Here is a 27,808-nt window from a genome sequence, read left to right on the forward strand (position 1 = left end):
ATACATTTCTTTTAATCTACTATGAAGCTGGCACAGCATTACTCCAGTCACATTCTGTGAAGCTTCATCATACGGCCCGAAGTTTCAAGGAGGTGGAAAAATAAAGTCTACTTCTTAATGGGTCACACTGCATAGAGCCTATGTGAGGGAGCTTTGCATCTGGCATACCTAGCTCGAAAGCATGGGCATAGCCACTTAAAATCATAGTAATCATATTAAGATCTGGGAAAAATAATGTTACTGTTTTAAGCCACCAAATTTTTGAGTGATTTTCTATGTAGCAATAAAGTGTATGGATTACATACTATAAAATGAATGCTGTGTTAATAAACCACCCTACAACTATGTGGCTTACAATTTTTAGCATTTATTATTGCTTAAAAATCTACAGGTCAACAGGATCATTCTGTAAATCTGGGATAGGCTTGGCTGATCTTGCATGCATCTGACTTATTTGTAGTTAGCTGGCAGGCTGGCAGGGGACAGTTTGTCTAGAAAAGCCTCACAAACTTATGTCTGGCGGTTTGCAGGCTCTTAGCTGGTACAACAGAAGTGATTGGACCATGTGTCTCTCACAGTCTTGTGGGCCCGGATGGACTTGTTATCCTAGTTGTTGGGTAGAAGTCTAAAAAATAGGTGGAAGTTTTTAAAACCTTGAGAAGTCTACTTGTGGCTGGCTCACTGTTATTCACTCGAATTAACTTGGCCAAAACAAGTCACAGGTCAGTCCTCTAGATTTAAGGAGTAGGTAAATAAATTCAGTCTCTTGGTGGCAGGAGCTGCCAAGTCATAGTCAAAGTCATGTGTACACAGAAGAACACAAAACTGGGGACAAAATAAATTTGCCCCAAATAAAAAAACTTTTATTACTTTGATAGTTTTAAAGGGAAAAGTTTTTTAATATGGTAGGCAATAACTAAATTGTACCAAAAAAACTGTCCTATTCTTATTCAAAATCATAAAGAGCAGCTATTTTATTCTAAAAAATATCCTAGGGTAGATTCTGAGCCTTTCAATGAACTTTTTTAGGGTTTAACAACTAGTAATCATCTCAAAGCTCTCATAACTACATTATTTCATCCCTTTTCATTCAGCTTTCACTGGCCTATTACTTTTCCTTTCTATTTCATCTGAAGAATCATAAGCTGATTTTTTTTCCACCATAAAAATTAACACTCTGAGTCAATAGAGCTCCCAATAGTGTAAGTACAATAACAAATAGTACATTCCTCTGTATCTAGTACAAAACAACTAAATAAGTAAGACAACTGAAAGGTCAACAACTTAACTTTAATGAAATAATTTTGGCAAGTGTTTCTGCAGATATGTAAATAAAAAACATACATAAAAATGAAGAAAAACATTCTTTCTCTACATAAGTACTTCTTAGAACAGCTATGACTAACTTTAACATGATATATATTTCAGAATTAAAAAACAAGAAACTAACCAATTTTTGCAAGTTCATCTTGAGACATATACATTTATTATTCTAATGTATCTTGATATTTGAATTATTTTTATTGGTAGCTTTGCCTTTTCAAAGTTTTCCTAGGAGAAAATACAAAAAAAAAAAAGTATTCAGATTACCCAATGATTCTTTGATAGTACTTAGGAATAACACAGTCTTAAAACAGTTAAGCATTGAAAATCCATTGAGGAAATGCTGAAATGTTATTATTTTTAGAATCTTCTTTTTGAAAAGAACCTTTTTTTCATTTTCTTTAATGAAAAATAAGTATTAAGATTTTTTTTTGTCCTGGCGTTGGGTTGAGATACATTACACTATTCATAAATTCAACGAATAAGAGTGTCTATTAAAAGGGAGAGCAACACTAACAGATAACAGAAAAGTGAGAAACCAACTTTAGGAGATGCATTCATTCTGGCATACTTGAATCCTTCCTGCACAAATAATGACCAATGATCTTTTCCTTATACATAAAAAAATGCTTACCTCTCCATCAGCTCCAGTCTTACTGCAAAGAAAGGTTATTACCAGAACCCAATTCTAGGTGCTCCAACTATATCTTCTCACTACAAGTAGCTATCTTAAGTGTTTCTTAAGAGCAACATCATTAGCATTGCTGGTGAGATAATTTTTAGTTGTGTGGGACTATCCAGACACTACAAAACATTTAGCATTCTTGGCCCACTCACTAAAAACCAGCAGTTTAAGTCCACTATGACAACCCAAAGAACATACTTATACATGTCCAACACCTTCTGATAAGAACTACAGAGTTATATGTTCCAAGATTATTATCTGTTAACTTCATGACTTGCACAGAAAGTAAATGGCTTCATTATCTTCAGTAACAATGACTGAAGAGGAACATATTTTTAAAAAATCGTTGATTAAATGCTATTCTGGGAAAATAAACTGATATTTTCAAACTTATGGTCATCTGAAAGGATTAGATGCAAAAAGTGCAGTACTTATTTATCCCCAAGTGCACACATACATTCATAGGAAAATGTTTATATTCTACTGGCATATCTTACCCCAATTATCTTTAGTATAAAAATATGTTCATCTATTACAGTAAGAGAAAAACATGTTGAGGTTCCTGGTGAGTTTCCTCAGATTGATGCTCCTGGAAACTGCTGCTGTCTTTGCTCCAAAACTTGCTGATTTAATAGTTGCTGCTGTTTCTGTAAAAACTGCACTACTTCTGGACTTCTTAGTAATGACTTAAAGAGAAAAAGAAAACAATTATTAAGAGTGTTATTCTTATGTGATCAGATTGCATTCATGCTGTGGAATTATTCTGATGTGTCCCTACACCACATGCACTATGCTTACAAAACTAAACATGCCTGAATCAGGCATGTAGTTCATGCACTGTAATTAAGCTGCAAACTAATAATAAAATTTGACGTGATTTTAGTCCCAATAAATTAAAAAAGAGAAACCATATAGAGTGGGACTATTATAAAATTTATTTTCAATTTTGTATATTATTTTATATTACTTTTCTATTGAATACTTTTATTTAAAAATTATTTGTAAGGACCATCCAAAATCATATTAACTAAATGTATAATTATCTACTGAGCTGTTAAGAGACTTTAGGACATTTAAATTGTTTCAACTTTTATTTTACTACTTGTGATAATTACATTTCTGGCAATCTCCTTATGCTTAACTTCATCCATATTTAGAATTTATTTTCTGCAAAAATCTTCAGATGACCATTTTAGACTCCTGATATATGCTACTTGACTAGTTTGTAAAACTGCTGTGCTGACACAGGATGAAAGAATGTCAGTGCCCCTTTCATGGAATCTTCAACATCATTATGTCCAATTATTAAATACTTTTCACTTATTGTCTACTGTATCACTTTATTGATATTGGTTACTTTTCTATACCATTTAATGGTAATATTTTTATTTTTTATCTTTTTTTATTGTAAACAAATGGGATACATGTTGTTTCTCTGTTTGTACATGGCGTAAAGGCATAGCATTTGTGTAATCATAAATTTACATAGAGTAATGTTGTTTGATAAATTCTGTTATTTTTCCCTTCCCCCCACCCCTCCCACCCCTCTTTACCCTCTATACAGTACTTCCTTCCTCCATACTTGCCCCCCTCCCTAACCCTAACTCTAACCCTAACACTAACCCTTCCCTCCCCCCCATTATGTGTCATCCTCCACTTATTAGCGATATCATTTGTCCTTTGGCTGAGATTGGCTTATCTCACTTAGCATGATATTCTCCAATTTCATCCATTTGCCTGCAAATGCCATAATTTTATCGTTCTTTATGGCTGAGTAATATTCCATTGTATATATATACCACAGTTTCTTTATCCACTCATCAATTGAAGGGCATCTAGGTTGGTTCCACAATCTGGCTATTGTGAATTGAGCAGCTATGAACATTGATGTGGCTGTATCTCTGTAGTATGCTGATTTTAAGTCCTTTGGGTATAGGCCAAGGAGTGGGATAGCTGGGTCAAATGGAGGGTCCATTCCATGTTTCCTAAGGAATCTCCACACTGCTTTCCAGAGTGGCTGCACTAATTTGCAGCCCCACCAGCAATGTATGAGTGTACCTTTCTCCCCACATCCTCGCCAACACCTGTTGTTGCTCATATTCTTGATAATCGCCATTCTAATTGGGGTGAGATGGAATCTTAGGGTGGTTTTGATTTGCATTTCTCTTATTACTAGAGATGTTGAGCATTTTTCCATATGTTTGTTGATTGCTTGTAGATCTTCTTCTGTGAAGTGTCTATTCATTTCCTTAGCCCATTTGTCGACTGGATTATTTGAATTCTTGGAGTAGAGTTTTTTGAGTTCTTTATAGATTCTGGAGATTAGTGCTCTATCTGAAGTATGATTGGCAAAGATATTCTCCCACTCTGTAGGCTCTTTCTTTGCATTGCTGATAGTTTCCTTTGCTGAGAGAAAGCTTTTTAGTTTGAATCTATCACAGTGGTTGATTCTAGCTTTTATTTCTTGTGCTATGGGAGTCCTGTTAAGGAAGTCTGATCCTAGACCAACAAGGTGAAGATTTGGACCTACTTTTTCTTCTATAATCTGCAGGGTCTCTGGTCTGATTCCAAGGTCCTTAATCCATTTTGAGTTTAGTTTCGTGCATGGTGAGAGATATGGGTTTAGTTTCATTCTGTTGCATATGGATTTCCAATTCTCCCAGCACCATTTGTTGAAGAGGCTATCTTTTCTCCATTGCATATTTTTGGCCCCTTTGTCTAGTATGAGAAAATTGTATTTATTTGGGTTTGTGTCCGTGTCCTCTATTCTGTACCGTTGATCTACCTTTCTATTTTGGTACCAATACCATGCCGTTTTTGTTACTATTGCTTTGTAGTAGAGTTGAAGATCTGGTATTGCAATACCCCCTGTTTCACTCTTCCTGCTAAGGATTGCTTTAGCTATTCTGGGTTTCTTATTCTTCCAGATGAATTTCATAATTGCTTGCTCTATTTCTGTAACGTACGTCATTGGGATTTTAATTGGAATTGCATTGAATTTGTATAGCACTTTAGGTAGTATGGCCATTTTGACAATATTAATTCTTCCTATCCAAGAACATGGAAGATCTTTCCATCTTCTAAGGTGTTCTTTAATTTCTTTCTTTAGTGTTGTATAGTTCTCATTGTAGAGGTCTTTCACCTCTTTTGTGAGATTGATTCCCAAGTATTTTATTTTTTTCGAGGCTATTGTGAATGGGGTAGTTTTCCTAATTTCTCTTTCTGAAGATTCATCACTTATGTATAAAAATGCATTGGATTTATGGGCATTGATCTTGTAACCTGCTACTTTACTCAATTCACTTGTGAGTTCTAAGAATTTTCTGGTGGAATTTCCAGGTTCCTCTAAATATATAATCATGTCATCAACAAATAGGGATAATTTGAGTTCTTCTTTTCCAATTCGTATCCCTTTAATTTCTTTGGTTTGTCTAATTGCTCTGGCCAAGGTCTCAAGAATGATGTTGAATAGAAGTGGTGAAAGAGGGCATCCCTGCCTTGTTCCAGTTTTTAGGGGGAATGCTTTCAGTTTTTCACCATTTAGAATGATATTAGCCATGGGCTTAGCATAAATGGCCTTTACAATGTTAAGGAATGTTCCCACTATGCCTATTTTTTCTAGTGTTTTGAGCATGAAGGGGTGCTGTATTTTATCAAATGCTTTTTCTGCATCTATTGAAATAATCATGTGATTCTTGACTGTAAGTCTATTAATATGGTGAATTACGTTTATTGATTTCCTGATGTTGAACCAACCTTGCATCCCTGGGATGAAACCCACTTGATCATGGTGCACTATCTTTTTAATATGTTTTTGTATGCGATTTGCTAAAATTTTGTTGAGAATTTTTGCGTCGATGTTCATTAAGGATATTGGTCTGAAATTTTCTTTCCTTGATGAGTCTCTGTCTGGTTTAGGTATCAGTGTGATATTGGCTTCATAGAATGAGTTTGGGAGGGTTCCCTCCTCTTCTATTTTATGGAATACTTTGAGAAGTATTGGAATGAGCTCTTCTTTAAAGGTTTTGTAGAACTCGGCTGAGAACCCATCTGGTCCCGGACTTTTCTTTGTTGGTAGGCTTTTGATGACTTCTTCTATTTCAGTACTTGAAATTGGTCTATTTAAATTGTGTATGTCCTCCTCGTTCAGTTTAGGCAATTCATATGTCTCTAGAAACCTGTTGATGTCTTCGAAATTTTCTATTTTGTTGGAGTATAGATTTTCAAAATAGCTTCTAATTATGTTTTGTATTTCAATCCTGTCTGTTGTGATATTTCCTTGTTCATTCCGAATTTTAGTGATTTGGGTGTTCTCTCGTCTTCTCTTTGTTAGTGTGGCTAAAGGTTGATCAATTTTGTTCATTTTTTTCGAAGAACCAACTATTTATTTTGTCAATTTTTTGTATTGTTTCTTTTGTTTCAATTTCATTGATTTCAGCTCTGAGTTTAACTATTTCCTGTCTTCTACTACTTTTAGTGCTGTTCTGTTCTTCTTTTTCTAGGGCTTTGAGCTGTAGTGTTAGGTCATTTATTTGTTGAGTTTTACTTCTTTTATTAAATGCGCTCCATGAAATAAATTTCCCTCTAAGTACTGCTTTCATAGTGTCCCAGAGATTTTGATATGATGTTTCTTTGTTCTCATTTACCTCTAAGAATTTTTTAATTTCCTTCCTAATATCTTCTGTTATCCATTCATCATATAATAGCATATTGTTTAATCTCCAGATGTTGGAATAGTTTCTGTGTTTTACTCTTTGATTTATTTCTAACTTCAATCCATTATGATCTGATAGAATACATGCTAGTGTCTCTATCTTCTTGTATTTGCTAACATTAGCTATGTAGTATAATATATGGTCTATTTTAGAGAAGGATCCATGTGCTGCTGAGAAGAAAGTGTATTCGCTCTTGGTTGGATGGTATATTCTATAAATGTCCGTTAAGTCTAAATTATTGATTGTGTTATTGAGATCTATGGTTTCTTTGTTCAATTTTTGTCTGGAAGATCTGTCCAGTGGTGGGAGAGGCGTGTTAAAATCACCTAGTATTATTGTTATGGTCTATTTGGTTTCTGAAATTGAGAAGGATTTGTTTGACATACATGGATGAGCCACTGTTTGGGGCATAGATGTTTATGATTGTTATATCTTGCTGATTTATGCTTCCCTTAAGCAGTATGAAATGACCTTCTTTATCCCTTCTGACTAACTTTGGCTTGAAGTCCACATTATCGGAAATGAGGATGGATACTCCAGCTTTTTTGCTGAGTCCATGTGCATGGTATGTTTTTCCCCATCCTTTCACCTTTAGTCTATGGGTATCTTTTTCTATGTGGTGAGTCTCTTGCAGGCAACATATTGTTGGATCTTTCTTTTTAATCCAATCTGCCAGTCTATGTCTTTTGATTGATGAATTCAGGCCATTAACATTCAGGGTTATTATGGAGATATGATTTGGTTTCCCAGTCATTTGGTTCATTTTTTAAATTTTATTTATTTATTTGTTTGACACAACTTGGCTCCTCCTTTATTTGACAATTCCTTTAGGATAATTCCTCCCTTTGCTGATTTGCTTCTTTGTTTTTCATCTCTTCCTCATGGAATATTTTGCTGAGAATGTTCTGTAATGCTGGCTTTCTTTTTGTAAATTCTTTTAGCTTTTGTTTATCATGGAAGGATTTTATTTCATCGTCAAATTTGAAGGTAAGTTTTGCTGGGTATAAGATTCTTGGTTGGCATCCATTTTCTTTCAGGGCTTGAAAAATGTTGTTCCAGGCCCTTCTAGCTTTTAGGGTCTGGATTGAAAAATCTGCTGATATGCATATTGGTTTCCCCCTGAATGTAATTTGGTTCTTTTCTCTCACAGCCTTTAAAATTCTGTCTTTATTTTGTATGTTCGGTATTTTCATTATAATGTGCCTTGGTGTGGGTCTGTTGTAATTTTGTGTATTTGGAGTCCTATAAGCCTCTTGAACTTGATTTTCCATTTCATTCTTCAGATTTGGGAAATTTTCTGATATTATTTCATTGAATAAATTGTTCATTCCTTTGGCTTGTTTCTCTAGGCCTTCCTCAATCCCAATAATTCTTAAATTTGGCCTTTTCATGATATCCCATAGTTCTTGTAGATTCTGTTCATGATTTCTTACCATCTTCTCTGTTTGTTCAACTTTGTTTTCAAGGTTAAATATTTTGTCTTCAATGTCTGAGGTTCTGTCTTCCAGGTGTTCTATCCTATTGGATATGCTTTCTATGGAGTTCTTAATTTGGTTTATTGTTTCCTTCATGTCAAGGATTTCTGTTTGGTTTTTTTTCAATATCTCTAACTCTTTATTGAAATGATCTTTTGCTTCCTGTATTTGCTCTTTTAATTGTCGATTGGTGCGATCATTCAATGCTTGCATTTGCTCTTTCATCTCATCATTCAGTGCATGCATTTGCTCTTTCATCTCATCGTTTGCTTCTCTGATCATTTTAAGTATGTACATTCTGAACTCCTTTTCTGTCATTTCTTCTGCCATGCTGTCATTGGGTTTTATTGATGTAACATCTAGATTTGTTTGCAGCATTTTCTTTCCTTGTTTTCTCATATTGTTCAGGTATCAGAGGACCGCTGAGATATTGCAGATTTCCTCTATTGACTTACAATGTCCCTGAGGATTTCTATATATATCCCCCCTTAGCCTTCAGTAGGCTGAAGTCTTGGAGGAAGTTGATAATGCGGTGCTCCACAAGGAAGTTGCCTCTCTAGGAGTGGTGGCCTTCAGGTGGGGTATAATCCCTGCTAGTGGGCAGAGGTGCCTCCACTTGTTGACCAATGGTCATCCAAAGGGGACCTAGGCTGCGGGCTGAGGCAAGGCTTGTTTGGGCCTGAGTCTCTGGTTTTACCGTCCTTGTGGGGAAACCTCACCTGGCAGGGAAGACTCACCCGGTGGGGAGGTCTCGCTGGTTAGTTCCCTCCTAGAGGTTCCCCTCAATTTACAGCTACCGCCTGGGCTGGGCTGCCTTCCTCTGCGAAGTTCCCAGGGGCCCGGCCCTACCTCCTGGGCCTGGGAGCCTCACCCTTCGCAGATGAATCTCCTTAGGCTGCCCCTCCTCAGAGAATCTGCCTGCAGGCCTGGAACCTTCGCTCCGCCCTAAGCCTGTCTCTGTGCGGCTCTTCCACCAAGAAGCCTCCTAGATCCTGGGACCCTGCTCTGCACCTAATCGCCTGGCTATGCGGCCCCTCCTCTGAGCAGCCACCTGGGGCCCGTACAATCGCTCTGAGTCCCAGAGACCCGCCACACGCCTCTTCCTCCAGACAGCCGCACAGTATTCCGGTGCGGTCACTAGGAGTCCAAGAAACTCACTGCGTGTCTCCACCTCCCACCAACCACCCGTAGCCCTGGGCAATCAATCACTCCAAGTCGAAGTGACCCTCCCCGTTCCTCCTCCTTCTCCAGATAACCCCCCGGGTGTTCAGGAGCGGTCGCTCTGAGTGGCTCTGAATCCACGTGACCCGCTGCACGGGTCCTCTGGGCAACCGCCCGGAGCTCTGGTGCGGCCACTCGAGACCAAGCGACCCACCACGCTTCTCCTCCAGGCAGCCCCCCTGTGTTCAGGAGCTGTCACTTTAAGTCCAAAGAACTGACCACTCGCCTTGTCCTCTGAGCAGCCGCGTGGAGCGCTAATGCAGTCACTGCGAGTCCAAACGCCCCGCTGCTCTCCTCCTCCTCCTCCTCCTACTCCTCCGGGCAGGCCCCGGGGTTCAGAAGTGGTCTGAGTCCAAACAGCTTGCCACGCAGCCCCTCCTCTGGCAACCGCCTGTAGCTCTCGTGTAGTCACTCTGAATCCAAGCGGCCGCGCTCCTCTTCCTCCTCGTCCTACTCCTCCGGGCAGGCCCTGGTGTTCAGAAGTGGTCTGAGTCCAAACAGCTCGCCACGCAGCCCCTCCTCTGGCAACCGCCTGTAGCTCTGGTGCAGTCACTCCGAATCCAAGCGGCCACGCTCCTCCTCCTCCTCCTCAGGGCAGATCCCGGTGTTCTGAGTCCACACAGCTCTCCTCGCCACTCCTCCCCTGGGCAGCCGCCGGAGCCCCAGTGGTGGCTCCGAGTCCCAGCGCTGTGCTGAGCGGCCTCCTTTACGGTGCTCCCAGTTGTCCGAGTTCACTGCTCCAGCGGGGGGAGGGGTGGCTCGCCGGCAGCTCTACTTCACAAAGTTTCCTGCGTTCTGGGACCACCGTCCCATTCGGGATGCCTTCCCAACGGGTTAGAGTCACCCGGCTGCTTTGAGTTGGTCCCAAGTGTCTCAATATCTCCTCTTTTGAATCCTGAGTCCTGGCATATGTGAGGCACTGGGTTTGAGTCTCAGTACCGCATCTCTATTTTTTATCTTTTGCAGTGTATTGAGGCCAAAGATTTTTTCTCATTGAATTACGTGAATGTTTTGCCAGGCATGGTGGGGTATGACTATAATCCCAGCTACTTGGGGGCTGAGACAGGAGGACTGCTTGAGCCTGAGTTCAGGCGTTTGAGACTAGCCAGGGTAACACAGTAACAACATCATCTCAAAAGATATTAACCATATTAACCACAGACTTTTATATTTGTGGCATTCATTTTTTTTCTCTGTTACTTTGCATTTTGATTTTTACCATTTTTGACTACAGCATTCACTCTTATGGGTCAAATTTATAATCTCTTCTTTGTTATTCTGTCTTTTAAAACAGAAAAATCTAATTCCAAATTTTTGAGATAAAATTCTAATTTTATTTTCTAAAAAATTTAAGACTATCAGGAATTTGGTGTACGGTACATATGTTAAGTTCTTTTATGACCTTAAATTACTAATTATTCCAATAATTAGTGAACACTTGCTCCTTTACTGATTTACTTCTGATTCCTTCTATCAAATCTGTAATAGATACTTATTAAATATTGGTTTAATCATATTTCAACATTAAAATATTATTCCACAAACCTCAGAAAACAAGCAGTCTGTTTTAGAATCCTATCTTTCTCAGCTATTCAAAGTTTGGTCACTGAAGAAACAGGATTAAAGATATTCCTCCTCTTACAGTTCTAACAGGATATATGAGATTCCAGTGTGTACTGGCAAGAGGCAAAATACAATTTTGGTGACTGGTTAACAAGTTTTTAAAAATCTCAAAAACTGAAACAGTTCCACTTACAAAACAACTTTCATTAATAAATTTGTAACTACTATACAAGCTGATTCTTACCAGTCTTTTCTGATTTAACACTTGTTCTAAAAGAGTAGGTCTTGCAGGACGATCCCCAAAAGATCCTGTTCTTTGTTTGACAATGGAAAGTATATTGTCTGGACTCTCCTGGGATAAATGATAAAAAGAAATGATGTTAATAGTTAACAGTATAGTAATGCACAATGATAAGCATTTCAGAGATGTGATGAACTGATTTTTGCTTCTTTGCCTCTTTTTCTTTTGCCCAGTTCCTGTGCAACTGGAATTAAGTCATAGAAAAGGTGCTTTGGAAGTTAATTTTATATCTCCTCAGTCCTTCCCCCTCCAGGATTTCCACCTGAATTCTTTTGCATGTTGAAGGGGCAAAGGTCTGGGTGGGAGGGTGACAAGTTACTTGGGAACTATCTTCAATATTATAAAAAATGCTAAGTGAAATTGAACATTCTTCTCATGTGAGCTATCTGGGCCAAAATACAGGGTCTGCCTGTCTTTGAATAAATATATGAACTCAGAGGCCATTTTATATTGCTAATGCGACACTCTGACAGTTTTTAGCCCAATTCATAACCAAAACAAGGGTGAGGCAGTAAAACATTGCTTAAACGAGCAAATGATAAATGGCTTTCAGAATTTAGTAGAAGTCACTAGGGGAAAAAACAATAAACTGGTTTGAAAATATTAGCACTGGCATAAACAGTTTCTTGCCACTGATATAAATAAAACAGGTAAGCCCTATAATGATACCATTACCCTTAGACACCAACATCCAAACAAAACCAGTAGTACTTACTATCAAATATGTACTCCTAGTTACCTTAAAGAATCTAAAATACTTAACAATTTTCCTAGCCTAACAAGATAGCGTTCCAGTTAACTGAAGCATTCTGACTCTCCTTTTATCCACCAGAATTCTAGGGAAGCAATGTAGTCTGGGAGTAAAAGTGAAGCTCTAGAATCAGACTGCTTGTGTTTGAGTACTTTCTGGCTGTGTGACCTAGGCCAAATTACTTACCCTTCATGTGACTCAGTTTCCACCTATGTAAGACACAGAACCCACCTCACTGATGAAGCATTGTAAGACTCCACTTCGAGCCTAGCACAGAAGAAACAGCCATCCTTTCTGGCTTATTCACAGTTCCTCTACAAAGCCTTTCCAGAGTAATCTCGGCCTCCAATGATCTATTCCACCTTAAACTACTATAGCTGTACCATGGTGGCCCTTATTATATTCTAAATGGCACTGTTATTTTCTTTATACTCAGTTCAACAAAGATAAAGACTTAAAGCTCTTACAATGTCCTTAAAACTGGGTGTCACACAATAAAAGACAAATGGCACAGAATTACAGTAATTAATTTCTCCTCCCTAAAACAACAACAACAACAAAAAACCCAGAACGCTTGCAAATTATTTTAAAACAGAGAAATTATTAAAGTTCTTTTTGGGGGTATGGAAAGGGAGATGCTAATTTACTATCTATTTGTCCTTTATACATTTCCCCAGCATTAGATGTAAATGCTAGTAGTTCAAAACAAAAACAAACAAAAGTAGCCACAGGTAAAATACTTCCTTGAAGAGGAGTATTATCTTCTCTCTCTAAAGAATTCTGAAGTGTATGGGTACCTGTGGAACATACCAGGGACAAAACTGATTCCTTTTACTAACTTTCATTCTGTAGTAAGATGCTTGTTTGCATAAATTCTTTAATCCAAGATCTGGTAAAATATATTATTTACAAGAATATGGACTGAGGTGGGTTAAGATCTACACGGATCCTGAGCCCTATGAATTTGTATGCAACATTAAACACCTGTATATGTTCTTTTTTAATGGGAACAGTCTTCATTAGGTTTTATCAGATTGTCAAAGGAATCCTTTTTCCTCTAGTAAGTGCTAGATAATTCCAAAAGATACAATCCCAAATGTCATAATTCCAAGTGTTGAACTTCCAAGAGATCAAAATCACTTAAGTCTAAGTTCTCTAATGTTTAAAATCTCCACAATAGCAATTCTGAAAAGTCAGAATCCCAAATGTTGAAATCCCCAAAACCATAATTTAAAAGGGTGGCTCCACACGGAAAAAGATGTGAATGCAACCCGGACCATTCGGGAATAGGTGGGCATGTCCTGGAAATGGGGTTTTCGGCAGGAGTGCGGATTTTTCTTCCATCTCCCATTCCCCAGGGCCCCAGCAAGGTGCAATACCTCCAGTTTGACGTTGCCCGTGCTGCCAGATGAGGCGCTCCCACCACAATTCAGGGCCTGATCGCTCTTCTTCTTTTTGTACTTGTCCTTGTACATCTTGTTGCGGTGCTTCTTGCACATCCACGGCTTCCGCTGCTTGGCCACCTGGCTCGTGGTCTCGTTGCAGCCCTCATAGGTGCAGGTCTTGCTCATGCTGCCCCCGCCATTGCCCCGTCTCCGGGCTCCCCCGCTGCCGCCCTCGCCCCCTGAATGTGTCTCCTCGTCCTCCAGATCCTCCAAGCTGGCTGTGCTCTCGCCTCCCCCTGGGGGGTCCGAAGTGTCCAACAGGTCCGCTTCATCCTCCCCTGCGTCCTCCTCGGCATCCCCTGCCACTTCACATGGGTACCCAATCTGCTGTCCCAGCCCGAGGCTGCCCGCCGGGAGCGGGGCCTGCCGCAAGACGCCTTCCGCGGAGGCCTCGTCCTGCCCGCCACAGGGGTGCATCACCAGCAGGGTGAACTGAGAAGCTGGGGCCGCGACGGGGGCTGCAGCCAGGGCCGCGGCTGCAGCAGGGGCGGGGGCCGCTGGGCAGGGCACGCCGCCTGCGGAGCCCGGCCCTGCGCCCTCGGCGACACCCGGCACCTCCGTGCTGCTGAGTCTTGGCCGGGGTCCACGACCCCAGATTTTCAGCACCTGCCGGGCCCAACAGCACTTGGCAAACCAGAAGCCGCTCGGGCGAGAGGAAAAGGCGCTAGGTCTGCTAAGGGACCCTGAGTGCGCCTGCGCAGTACTCCGCGCGTGAGCGTCCCTACGCCAGAGGCTCTCGGAACGCGGCGTCTGTGAGGGCGGGGCCGAGCGGCATCCCGACCAGACCGACTGCGCATGTGCGGCTAAACCCCATGGTGTCGGGCGGGAGACGCCGGAGCAGCTGCGCAGGTGCTGGTGCTGCCATTGAAGCCGAGCAAGTATGGCAAGACTACGCTTTTTGCCTGAACCTACTCTATTTAGAACGTTTCAAAGTGCTTTTCTGTTGGAATTCCATTGTGTAAATTAAGACACTTTCTAAGCGGGGTTTTGTTTGTTTCCTAGTTGGATTAATTTTAATTCCATTTCCAAACCCTTCCATGTTCCACATTACATTTTGTACACATCTTTGTTATGGTATGAGTGCTGTTTATTGCAATTTTCTGCATCCATGTTTATCTCCTCCAAGGCAAGAGCTGTAATATATTCATCTTTCTCACTCTGAATTCTCTACCATATTCCTTTTTGCTGTGTTTTTTTTTTTTTTTTTAATCATACTTATTGAACAGATTGTTTTTCTTAAAGAATTGTTCCTGGGGGCTTGGGAGATAGCTTAGCTGCTAGAGTGCTTGCCTCCCAAGCACAAGGCCCTGAGTTTGATCCCCAGTACCTAAAAAAAAAAAAAAAATTGTTCCTGTGCGCCGCTCTGGTCCTGTTGGAAGGTACTACATCCCATGCTTGGGTTAAAATGAGGAAGTGTGAGTTTGTCTCTGCCTTTTCTTTGAGGTTTATTCTGCTGCTGCTCCCTGTAGGTCTGTCCATACTTTCTGGCCAGTGATGGAGGTATACACACACACACATTTTTTTAATATATAAATTTTTTTTACATGACAGAGTATATTTTGAAATATTATACATACATAGAATAAGTATTAACTTGTTGTAGTTAGGATCCCATTTTTGTGGTTATCCATGATGTGGAGTTGCATTGGTTGTGTGTTTATATATAAGGATAGGGAAGACATGTCTGATTCATTCTATAGTCTCCTAGTCCCATTCCTCCTCCCTTCCTTTCATTCCCCTTTGTCTAGTCCAGTGAACTACTAATCTTCCACGTCCTTGTGGTTAGCATCCACATATCAGAGAGAACATTTGGCCTTTAGTTTTTTGGAATTGGCTTATTTCACTTAGCATGATAAGTCTCCAGTTCCATCTGTTTACCTGCAAATGCCATAATTTCATTTTTCTTTATGGCTGAATAATATTCCATTGTGTATGTATACCACATTTTCTTTATCCATTTATCTGTTGAAGGGCATCTAGATTGGTTCCATAGCTTAGCTATTGTGAATTGAGCTGCTATAAACACTGATGTGGCTGTGTCAATATAGTATGGTAATTTTAAGTCCTTTGGGTATAAACTGAAGAGTGGAATAACAGGGTCAAATGGTGGTTCATTCCAGAGTGCAATCCCATCAGCAATGTATAAGTGAATCTTTTCCCCCACATCCTTGCCAACATTTATTGTTTTTTACATTCTTGGTAATTTACATTCTGACTGGGATGAGATGAAATCTCAATGTAGTTTTGATTTGCATTTCTCCAATTGTTAGAGATGTAGAACATTTAAATATATACATATATAAATGTATATATACACACATGTATGTTTAAACCTTATTTATTTTTATGTGGTGCTGAGGATCGAACCCAGTGCCTCATATGTGCTAGGGATGTGCTGTACCACTGAGCTACGACACCAGCTGTAATATTTTTGTTACTATAGCTCTGCCATATAATTTAAGGTCTGGTATTGTGATCACTTTTCTTACTAAGTATTGCTTTGGCTGTTCTGGACCTTTTATTTTTCCAAGTGAATTTCATGGCTGCCTTTTCTATTTCTATGAAGAACATCTTTGGAATTTTAATAGGAATTGCATTAAATCTGTATAGCACTTTTGCTATTATGGCCCTTTTGACAATATTAATTCTGCCTGTCCAACACAATGGGTGGTCTTTCCAGCTTCTAAGGTCTTCTTCAATTTCTTTCTTTAGTGTTCTGTAGTTTTCATTGTAGGGGTGTTTCACCTTTTCTTTTAGATTGATTCCCAACTATTTTTTTAAGTCTATTGTGAATGGGATAGTTTTCCTGATTTCTCTTTCAGCTGATTCTTCATTGGTGTATAGGAACACAACTGATTTATGGGTGTTAATTTTATATCCTGCTACTTTCCTGAATTCATTTATGAGTTCTAGAAGCTATCTGGTGGAATTTTTTGGGTCTTCTAATTGTAGAATCATGTCATCAGCAATTAGGGATAGTTTGAGCTCTTCTTTTTCTATTTGTATCCCTTTAATTTCTTTCTTCTGTCTTGTTGCTCTGGCTAGAGTTTCCAGGACTATGTTGAATAGAAGTGGTGAAAGAGGGCATCCATATCTTGTTCCAGTTTTTAGAGGGAATGCTTTCAGTTTTTCTCCACTTAGAATGATGGTGGTCTTGGATTTAGCATAGATAGTTTTTACAATGTTCCTACTATCCTTAGTTTTTCTAGTGTTTTGAGCATGAATCTGTGCTGAATTTTGGCAAATGCTTTTTCTGCATCTATTGAGATAATCATGTGATTCTTGGCCTTAAGTCTATTGATGAAATGAATTACAATTATTGATTTCCATATGTTGAACCAACCTTACATCCCTGAAATGAAGCCCACTTGATCATGGTGCACTATCTTTTTTATATGTTTTTGTATGTGATTTGCCAATATTTTATTAAGAATTTTCCCATCTATGTTCATTAGAGATAGTGGTCTGAAGTTTTCTTTCCTTGATGTGTCTTTTTCTGGTTTTGGTATCAGTGTGACATTAGCTTCATAAAATGAGTTTAGAAGGGTTCTATTCCATGAAATAGAAAAGGAGTTCTTCTTTGAAAGTCTTATAGAACTTGGCTGAGAAGCCATCTGGTCCTGGGCTTTTCTTTGCTGGAAGGTTTTTGATGATGTCTTCAATTTCATTATTTGAAATTGATCTGTTTAAATTTTTCTGTCTTCCTGATTCAATTCAGGTAGATCATATGTCTCTAGAAATTTGTCCATGTCTTCATGATTTTATTTTATTGGCATGTAGATTTTCAAAGTAGTTTCTGATTATCTTCTGTATTTCACTGGTGTCCATGGTGATATTTTCTTTTCATCACAAATTTTAGTAAATTTGACATTTCTCACTTTCTCTTCATTAGCTTGGCTTAGGGTTTGTCAATTTTATTTATTTTTTCAAATAACTAACTTTTTGTTTCATCAATTTCTGTTTTTTTCCCTTGTTTCAATTTCATTAATTTCAGCTATGATTTTAATTATTTCCTGTCTTATACTGTTTTTGGTGTTGATTTGTTCTTCTTTTTCTAGGGCTTTGAGATGTAAAGTTAGGTTATTTAATTGGTGACTTTCTATTTTTTTAAAGAATGTGCTCAATGCAATGAACTTTCCTCTTTGAGCCACCTTCATAGTGTCCCAGAGATTTTGATAAATTGTGTTGCTGTTCTCATCTATCTTTAAGTATTTTTTAAAATTTTATCCCTGATTTCTTAGCTATCCATTGGTCATTCAATAGCATATTATTTAGTCTCCAGGTGTTAGAGCAGCTTCTATTTTTTATTTTATTGTTGATTTCTAATTTCATTCTATTATGATTGGATAAAATGCAAGGTACTATTTCTATTTTTTTCTATTTGCTAAGAGTTGCTTTGGGGACTAAGATATGTTCTAATTTAGAGAAGGATGCCCCAATGAGAAGAAAGTGTATTTGGTTATTGATGGATGGAATATTTTATATATTTTATATATGTCTGTTAAGTCTAAATTGTTAATTGTATTCTTTAGTTCTGTAGCTTCTGTGTTAAGTTTCTGTTTGGAAGATATATTGAGTGGTGAGAGGTGTGTTAAAAGTTACTTAGTGTTATTGCGTTGTGGTCTATTTGATTCTTGAAATTATGAAGGGTTTGTTCATGTACATAGATGTTCCATTGTTTGAGGAATGGATATTTATGATCATTACATCTTGTTGATGTATGATTCCTTTAAGCAGTATGAAGTGTCCTTCTTTATCCTTTCTGACTGTGGCTTGAAGTCCACTTCTTTATCCCTTCTGACTAACTGTGGTTTGAAGACCACTTTATCTGAGAATGGAAACCTCCGCTTATTTACACAGTCCATGTGAGTGATATGTTTTTTTCCCCATCCTTTTACCTTCTATGTTTGCCTGTGAAGTGAAGCTCTTGGAGATAGCATATTATTGGCTCTTGTTTTTTAATCCAATCTGCCAGTTTATCTGTTTTAATTGATGAGTTTAGACTATTGACATTCAGTGTTATTATTGAGAAGTGAATTTTATTCCCTGTCATTTTGCTTTGTTTCTCTTTTTAAATTTGAATTAGTTTCTCCTTTGACTATTCCTTTAGTGTTGTTCCTCCCTTTGCTGGTTTCCACTTTTATATTTCATTTCTTCTTCATGAAATATTTTGCTGAGAAGGTTCTGTAGTACAGGATTTTTCTTTCTTTCTTTCTTTTTTTCTTTCTTTTTTCCTTTTTTCTTCCTTTCTTTCTTTCTTTCTTTTTTTTTTTTTAACCAGGGATTGAACTGAGGGGTACTCAACCACTAGTCACATCCTCAGCCCTTTTTTGTATATTTTTAGAAACAGAGTCTCACTGAATTCCTTAGTGCCTTGCTTTTGCTGAGGCTGGTTTTGAACTCACAATCCTCCTGACTCAGCCTCCCGAGCCACTGGGATTCCAGGCCTGGGCCACCATGCCTGACTGTAGTACAGGATTTTTAGTTGTGATTTCTTTTAACTTTTGTTTATCATAGAATGTTTTTATTTCATCTTCAAATCTGAAGCTTAAGTTTGCAGGGTATAGTATTATTGGTTGACATCCATTTTCTTTCGGTGCTTGGAATATGTTGTTACTCCATGAATTCCTAGGCTCACGAGTCTGGGTTGAGAAACTAGCTGAGATCCAGATTGGTTTCTCTCTGAGAATAATTTCTTGTTTTTCTCTGTCGGCCTTTAGAATTCTATATTTTTATATGTTGGACATTTTCATAACAATTTGCTTTGGTGTGGGTCCGTTGTAATTTTTTTATATTTGGGGTCCTGTAAGCTTCCTGTATTTGGTTTTCCATTTCATTCTTAAGGTTTGGGAAATTTTCAGATATTATTTAATTGAAAACATTGTGCATTCCTTCAATTTGTATCTGTGAACCTTTGTTCATCCTGATAAATCTTAAGTTTGGTCTTTTCATGGTATCCCATATTTCTTGGAAGTTTTTTTCATGTTCTTTTAACATTTTATCTCCGTGGTCAGGTTTATTTTCTAGGTTATATAATTTGTCTTCATTATCTGAAACTCTGTCTTCCAATTGTTCTAGATTATTGGTAATACCTTCCAATGAATTTTTAATTGGTTTATTGGTTCCTTCATTTTGAGGATTCCTGCTTTTTTTTTTCAGAATCTCCATTTCTTTCTTGGATCTTTTGATTCCTGTATTTCCTCCCTTACATCATCTTTTACCTCACAGATCAATTTATGAATAGTCTAAACTCCTTCTCTGTCATTTCTTCCACTGTGGTGTCAATAGATTCTGTTATGAATTATATTGGTTTGTTTGAGGTGATTTGTTCCCTTGCTTTTTCATGTTGTTTGTGTGTCTGCCTATTTGACAGTATGGTTTTGAGGCAGTAGAATTTCTACCCTGTGGATTTATAGGGACTCTGAAGGTTTCCAGTACCTCACAGTTTAGGGGGAGACAGATAATAACAACAACCAAAGCAAATAGTTACAGCATCCAACCAAATAGTTCCTGCTTAGGTATCTACTCTGTTAATTGTCACAATAAACAGATATGATATGTTCAGTTATTGCCCACAGTCAATATAGTAGGTTTATGTACAGGTTTACAATTTTAAGTCGTGAACAGAGATAGAAAAGAAATAATGTAGGAAACGATGTTTGTGAGGGAAGGGGAAAGAAAATAGAAGTAGAAAATAGAGGATGAGAGATAGATCAGTAAAGGTTGGCTATTAGTAGAGGAAAGGAGGGAAAGAGGATCCAGGGAAACAGGTGAGAGAAAAAGGTGTATAGGATAAAAATTTAAAAATTAATAGTAAAAATAAAGGTAAAGGAGTACAAGAACAAAACTCCTATATTCTAATTAAACATCTTAGTCCTCAAACTGTTGATGTACCAGAAAGAACTGCCTTAAAAAATGTTAGGAATGAGAAACAAATAAACAAAAAACCCAACTCAACCAACCCAAACAAAACAAACAAACAAAAAATAGGTCTGAGTATGTATAATTGTCTATGAACCATCAGGTCACAATTGAACAGTGTCCTTCATGTGTTCTTAACATTTACATTAAATACAATGAAAATGTATGAAAAGAAACATCAAGTGATTTTTGTTTTTTAAACTATCCTTTCCACTAGTTTCTGAGCAATTGTTGGTCTCTTTCTTAACCAAATATCAGTAGGGAACGATCCTGCTGTAATTTTAACAAAGCATAAGTAGAGAGATCTTCTTTTTCCATTTATTCATTTCTCTTGGCCTAGTTGGGTTTCTCATGTTACCTATTGGAAAAAGAAGGTAATGACCATACAAGAAATGATAAATCCATTCACATGAAGATGTTAGGGTGTTCGTGGGTAGATCACCAGTAACAGTGTTAAGGAAGAGGTTTGGAATTAGACAACTTGGTGACACTGTTTTTTGTGACTACAGGAAGTTATTAATAGTCTCTTTGAATTTCGGTTTTCTCATTGGTAAAACAGGACAGTCAGTAGCCTGCTGGAGTCAGTCCAGAAATTTAATGAGTCATAAAGTTAAATATCATCATTATTAAAAATAAAATCACACAAACTTAAATTGTATGAAAAACAAAGATTAAAAACTCAATACTAATCACTTTTTAATTATTTTAGTCCATTTTACCATTATTTATGCTCTCGAGGTCATTTATTGTATCCGTTTACACATCTCTTTCCAACTTTGCTTTCAGTGATGCCATGTTGATCCCTTGAAATCAGCCATGATGGAACTATTTACTCCATCAAAATTTTTAGATGGTGCAAAACAAGCTTTGACTTACTGCTTATTATCTCGACTTAAGAGAAGTGATGAGAGGGAAAAAAATACAGTGAGAATTAAAATGTTGTTGAAGATTAAACTTAAAATATGTCATGTCTTAAGCTGTTACATTGTTAATAGCTCCTCTAAGCTGGCGAACTGCTATAGTTAGGATCTGGAATACCTCCCCTTACCCCACCAGGTGTTGAAGGCTTGGTCCTCAGGGCAGCACTATTGGGAGGTGGTGGAAGCTGTAGTAGGTGGGGCCTAGGGAAGGAAGTTAAGTCATCGTGGGTGTACCCCAAGGGGATATTGAGATCCCTGCCCTTTCCTGCCTGTTTGGCTTTTTGTTTCTTTGTTGCTATTGGGTGAGCAGCCTCCTCTGCCGCGTGCTCCACCATAATATATGTGCTGCTACAGGCCCAAAGCAAGAAGGCTAACTGACAATGGACCAGAACTTCTGAAGCCAAAATAAACCTTTCCTTCTTTAAGTTGTTTAATTTGTGTATTTTTTCACAGTGACCAAAATCTAATAAGAAATGATTCTTTCGGTATTTGAAAACTATCTCTCAATTAAACAAAGAAGTAGTTTACATCATTGAAATATAATTTTTTTTACTCCTTAAGTAAATGAAAATATCAGTGGATATTTATGTCAAAAGTACACTCATTTGTCAATTGTGTGACTTCATGTGTTAACTTGGACAGAAATCAAACTTTTTTTTTGTAGTTTGAGCTTGTCACACTATTACTGATAAAATAATTATAAAACCAATAGTGGTTTTGTAAGAAACAGCAAATCACATTAGGGTGTAGGTACATGGAATTTATAATGCAGAGAAATGTGTCCTTTTTCTAGTTTATTAAATTTCTTGTCATAGAGTTGTTCATAACATATAGAGTTGTTCATAATCTATAATAATCCTTTGTATTTATATTGTAACAAAGGATTACTTCATTACAATAGTACTTCCATTATCGGTTGTAATGTGTTATGGTTTGGAGATGAGGTGTCCTCCTAAAAAGCTCATATTAGGGAAGATAGAAATGCTCAGCTGTGAAATTAGGTTACGAGAGCCGTAACCTAATTAGTAGATTAATCCATTCAATTGATTAATAATTTGAAATGAACTACCGTAGTGGGTTGTAACTATAGGTGGGTAGGATATGGTTAGAGAAAGAAGATCAGTGGGGTTTGCCTTTGGGGTTTATATTTTGCCCTTGGCACCTTGGTCTTGCTCTCTGCTTCCTGGCTGCCATGAGTCAAGGAGATTTCCTGTGCTACACCCTTCTGCTATGATGTTCTGCTTCACCTTGGGCCTAGAGCTGTGGGGTCACCCATCATGGACTAAACCTCTGAAACTGAGCCAAAATTAACTTTTCCTCCTTTAATTTATTCTTTTTTGGTGTTTTTTTTTGTCACTGTGACTATCATATAATGTCTGCTTTTTCATCTCTGGTTTTATTTCAGTCTTTTTTTCTTAATCTAAGAGTTTGTCAATTTTGTTTAAACCTATTGTGTTTTATTTTAAATTTAATTTTATTTATATTTTGGTAGCAGGTGTTGAACCCAGAGGCTCGTAACCTCTGTGCCACATCCCCATTACTTTTTTAAATTTTGAAACAGGGTCTCTCAAAGTTGCTTAGAACCTTGCTAAGTTGCTAGTTTTGAGCTTATGATCCTCCTACCTCAGTCTCCCAAGCAAACCTACTATTTTTTAAATAGGTTTATAAGATACACACCAAAAAGTCCACAAATTGTAAATGTAAAAAGACTCAGTAATTCTAGAGTTTCACAACCATTATTACAAAAAGTTTTAGAACATATCCATCACCCCACACAATAGCCTTTTATCTATTCTCAGTCAATCCTTGTTCCCACTTCCAGCCTTACAAAATCACATTTCTACTTTATGTCTCTATAGATTTGTTCTTTGTGAACATTTCATATCAATGTAGTAATCATGTTATTTATACCTGGCTTATTTCATATTGCATGATTTTTTGAGATTGATCTATTTCATTGTTTGTGTATATTGTTCCTTCTTGTTGCTGAATATTACTGTATTGAATCTGGATATTATTTTATAGACATTTGGATTATTTTATGATTTCAGCTACAATTAATAATAGCAACAAGTGTTACTATCTAGTGCTTAGCACAAAATAAGCCCTCAAAAGTATTTCCTGAATGTATTTATAAATAAATGAATGAGTCAGGATAAAGAAAGGAGCCTGGGTAGACATAGGACCTTTGGGCTCTAGGGTGGTTCTGTTCTTAAACATCAGTCAGAAATGGGTCTTTGGCCTTTAGTATCATTCAGCAGTGATGAAGTTGACCTAAATAACCTCTAATCTCTTGCCTGAAATTTAAATATAAACAAACTATCTCAAACATAGTCAAAGATTTTTGACTTTATGATGGTACAAAAGTGAATGCAACATTTCCAATATTGTCCCCAATAACACTAACTTAAGGTGAGCAAGTCTCTAAACTGAACAGGAGAGGGAGGCACAGTAGGCCACACCTTGAAGAGGATGGCTGGTGGGCTCCTGCCCTCACCCTGAGGCCTCCCTCCTTTTGTCTAATCAGCCTTAAAAAGAATCCTTTGGAACATCAATTTTATTTTATAATTCGTGAGAAACATATCTTCCATCCCAGAAGCATGGGAGATAGGACAGAGAAGACAGTGTAGGGCGAAGTGTCCTAGGGAACACAGTCTCTGATGTCTCTTGCAGGTGGAGGCAGAGGAGACTCCTGATGTCCATGGATCCAGAGGCACTCCTGAGTGGAACCCATGTGGAGAAGCCTGCACCAGGTAGCACACCTCCCTCCTGCAGCTGTTTGAGTCTAGGTGACCAATGCCCACGCTGTGACGTCAGGATCCAAAGAGCTCAGGGTCCTCTGACTGGCCGTGAGTTTGGTCTGTCTCAGCTCTGCATCCCACTGGAGCCACTCTGTTTCTGCAGCTGTGAGGTCTCTGCCCTCCTGCCACGGGAGCCACATCTTTGCTGACACACAGCATGCAACAACACAGCCATTGAAAGCAGGTTGTGATCCTTCTAGCCACCCTCTTCTGGTGTCTTCTGTTGTCGTGGACTTGCCCTGTGGAGGTGTCTTGGAAGGAACTGCTACTGTCTGCTGCTTCAGCCCACCTACTGAGGATACTCAAGGGTTTGGATGAATGGGAAACAGAGTCCTGCTGGGAGGCTGTGGCACGAGTGGGGGTCCATGTAGGTAGGAAGGAGAGATTAATGGCAGGCAGGCTGGACCTTCTGATGCCCCTCTGCCCTGACTGCTTGTCCTCCTCAGGCAGCTGCAGCAGCTGATGCTGAGAGGGCAAGGGGAGGTTGTAAAGGGCAGGCTCACTGATACTCCTCTTTGGGAGGCCAGGGAAATTGGAAGGATCCAGGAGGGGTGGGCTAGGCCTAGGCCTTGCAGGCACAGGTTTCAGCTGGAGCATGCAGCCTGCCCCCTTTCTTATCTGGTGCTGGAGTATCAGGTATGTAGCCATGGCATCATCAAACTTTCTGTTGACCAGAGACACCCAGGTATTGTATAGGTCACAGCCCATATCAAACAGAATTGTCATTATCGCAGGATCTGGTTGTTTTGGGAGTGGCTCCTGATAATGATGTGGTGAATGCTCTCTCTGACTCAGCCATGGGTGCTGCAGGATTTGCTCTACTGAGGGTCGCTGCTTGGGGTTCACAGTCAATATTTTACAGATGAGGTTTTGTGCGTGCATGGGAACATGGTGAGGAATTTGGTATCGTCCCCGCACGATTAGCTTCAGCAGGTGCTTAGCGGTGATCCCCATAAATGGGCATTTCCCTGTCAACATAAAATACAGAATGACACCCAGGCTCCAGACATCCACTGGGGGGCCTTCATATTCTTGCTGCAAGGCGATTTCAGGAGCAAGGTACGTAAGAGTGCCCCAGAATCTGTTCAACTTCAGCCCAGATATGAACTTGGTACTTAGGCCAAAGTCGATGAGCTTGATGTTGCCTCTGGCATCCAGCATGATGTTCTCCACCTTCAGGTCTCGGTGCACAACACCATTCTTGTGGCAGTAGCCCACAGCCCTTGCAATCTGCCTGAACAGTCTTCGGGCCTCCTCCTCCTGCATGCCACCAGCCTGGATGTGGTGAGATAGCTCTCCCCCACCTGCGTATTCCATCACGATGTAGACATTTTGGACAGTTTCAATAACCTGGAATAGCTGAATCACATGTGGGTGGCTCAGGGTCATCAAGATGTCTGGTTCAGAGAGAACGGGAAACACCTGCCTTTCCTTTGGCAGGATTTTCACTGCTACCTCTGCCCCAGTGAGTAGATGGCGGGCTAGTTTCACTTGGCCAAACCCACCATGCCCAATGGTCTGTAGGAGGTGATAATGGTCTGTGAAGGCCATCTCATCACAGGAGCAAGGCTGCTGCAACATTATGCTAGTCTTGACTACTCTATGCATCCTAAACAGGAACACCAACTAAGGATACTAGATTAAAAAAACAACAAACCAAATGAAAAAAACCCAAATCAAAAAACCAATATCCAAAGACCACAGCCACAAAATGTGCTATCTGAAATTCCTACAGGTCACCACCAAGAACCACCTGAACTTATGGACAAAAACCCAGGCACAGCCTGTCTTATAATACCTGCTGTTTGAGATTTGCTCACTAGCTCCTTGGGAAGTCAGGGAGACAATGGCCCAGTCATGCCTGAACATAGGCCCCAGTGGTCAACAACTCTTGTTTGAGTCTCCAGACCTTTGCCACTTTCTGAATAAGATTAAGAAAGGATTCTATGCCCCCTCCCCCGCACCCGCTTCCAGTAGCAGAGGGAGGCGGAACTGTACTGTCGGCCCGGCTGACCGTTGGCCCCTCAGCCAACGCTCAAGCATGGCGGCTCCCTCGCCACCCTCACCTCCTCTCCTCCCTGGCTCTAGTTCCAATCCACTACCTTCCAGCTGGGGAAGGGGGTAGGATCCCTCCAGTGTGACAACCTGGGTTCTCCCACTGGCCTAGAACCGGACCACCCCAGGGGCATGAGTAGGGGTGGGGCAGCGGATTCCGACTCAGGCCCCAGACCGCCTCTCCTTGCGCAGGAGCAAGCACCCTCGTCAGACTGGAGACAGCAGTGTCGCGCGGCAGGGGCTCTGGCCCCAAGTCCAGGACACCTGCGCCTTTCCAGGACGTAGGTTGTCAATGGTGGGGCTGGGTCACGTGATTGCCCAGCAGCAGCTGCACAGGCCTGTGGTCCTCGCTTGGTTTTGGAGTTTCTAGCCACCTTTCAGCTCTGCTCTTGCACCCACGAGCTAAACTGCTTAGGGAGCAGAACCCCACGCACCCCACCTGGATGCTGACGCTAATCTTCTCATCTTGGTGCATGGCCTGAATCTCGTGGGCACTTCCAGCAGCCCGTGGGGTGTGATGATGCAGATGATGCTGAGGGGAAAGTCCCCCGAGATGCGTGCAGTGAGGCTGTCGTCTCAGCTTGTTAGCACTCTCTGCAGCAGGTACTGCATAAGTGCCCTGTGGAACCTGGGTCTGACCAATTATCACTTCAGCAAGAGGAACTTGGCTTACGAGAATCCCATCCATGCCGATTTACTCGAAGTGATCATCACAGAGGCCATCTGGCCCTTTATCTTCCACAGCGCTCTGCTGCACTTCCAGGAGGTCCGAATCAAGCCTCCTATCCACGTGCTGACTGCACGCATCACCTTTTTGGGTATTCAGCAGGAGATCTAACAGGAGCAATATTCAATCCAGCATTGGCACTTCCACTTCACCTCGATTTTTATAGTATATTGGCTGCTCCTTCTTTCACTATTTCACTGATGAGTTAAATGTTCAGCTTTTTTCTTCCATAGCTGCATAACAACAATACAATTCATAAAAAAGGATATTCCAAAAGACTCAGTCAAAGCAACAGAACAGTAAAGCTGGACTGCTAAACACTGATGCTAAAACACTGCATTGGGTTCATCAGTGTTTTAACTTCCTTTGAGGAAACTGTCTTTAAGTTTTTCATCACTGGGACTTAAAAAAAGTTACTGTGAAAATGAGATATTTCTCATATTATTCATATAGAATATTAAATATTCTAATGTTTCTCAGTAAAGACTTGTTCTTTTGAGTGAGTTATTAAATGCTGCAGGAAAAGACTCATTCATTAAACCTCACATAAATCTCAAAAAAGAAAAAGAAAAAGGATTCCAGAAACTTTTGGATTCAGTGAATTATAGAGACTGATGTTTTACTTGTTTAGAAATAAACATTTGTACAAAACTTCAATGGAATTAATTTTATGTCTAAGAATCTGATTACTTTTGACTTTGAAAGACCTCAGCATATCTACACTCAAGATATCCAATTCCTTTTTCTTCCAACTCTTAAGTAATTGTTGTCAAAAGGATGGTAACACCTCACAGTGTGATACTATAACAAAATGCTGTGCTCCTTAAGACACTATGAGGCTGAAAGGGAGGAAGGGTTAATCATGATTTCCCCATAAGGTCCTCATCAGATTTCTCATTGGGAAC

At 39.4% G+C, this 27,808-nt stretch overlaps 2 protein-coding genes and 1 pseudogene across 3 annotated transcripts; 1 reads left to right on the forward strand and 2 right to left on the reverse strand.

The window, feature by feature from the left end:
- Positions 1-1,079: 1,079 nt before the first annotated feature.
- RFXAP (regulatory factor X associated protein) lies at positions 1,080-14,198 on the reverse strand. Its single transcript, XM_079136553.1, has 4 exons — positions 13,414-14,198; positions 11,227-11,334; positions 2,506-2,694; positions 1,080-1,551 (listed from the first exon to the last, which is right to left on the reverse strand). Exons 1-3 carry the CDS (start codon positions 13,894-13,896, stop codon positions 2,584-2,586), a joined length of 702 nt encoding a protein of 233 aa, XP_078992679.1. The 5' UTR covers positions 13,897-14,198; the 3' UTR covers positions 1,080-1,551; positions 2,506-2,583.
- A 9,812-nt stretch (positions 14,199-24,010) lies between these two features.
- LOC306659055 (sperm motility kinase Z-like) lies at positions 24,011-26,430 on the reverse strand. Its single transcript, XM_079136294.1, has one exon. The coding sequence runs from the start codon at positions 25,727-25,729 to the stop codon at positions 24,134-24,136; it is 1,596 nt and encodes a 531-aa protein (XP_078992420.1). The 5' UTR covers positions 25,730-26,430; the 3' UTR covers positions 24,011-24,133.
- Positions 26,068-27,266, forward strand: LOC306659003 (aquaporin-11-like; annotated as a pseudogene). Its single transcript has 2 exons — positions 26,068-26,242; positions 26,317-27,266. The product of its transcript is annotated as an aquaporin-11-like (transcript).
- Positions 27,267-27,808: the final 542 nt, after the last annotated feature.

Source organism: Sciurus vulgaris (genome assembly GCF_902686455.1).
Source record: "Sciurus vulgaris genome assembly, chromosome: 4".
NCBI lineage: Eukaryota > Metazoa > Chordata > Mammalia > Rodentia > Sciuridae > Sciurus > Sciurus vulgaris.

What these genes read in the sequence shown, in the direction of transcription:
- RFXAP (XM_079136553.1), bottom strand. Translation starts at nt 13,896, where the DNA reads ATGCACCCCTGTGGCGGGCAGGACGAGGCCTCCGCGGAAGGCGTCTTG. An exon ending in CGGGCAACGTCAAACTGGAG is followed by an intron (nt 11,335 to 13,413) that starts GTATTGCACCTT and finishes CATTTATCCCAG; the next exon opens with GAGAGTCCAGACAATATACT. An exon ending in TGTTAAATCAGAAAAGACTG is followed by an intron (nt 2,695 to 11,226) that starts GTAAGAATCAGC and finishes TTTCTCTTTAAG; the next exon opens with TCATTACTAAGAAGTCCAGA.
- LOC306659055 (XM_079136294.1), bottom strand. Translation starts at nt 25,729, where the DNA reads ATGCATAGAGTAGTCAAGACTAGCATAATGTTGCAGCAGCCTTGCTCC.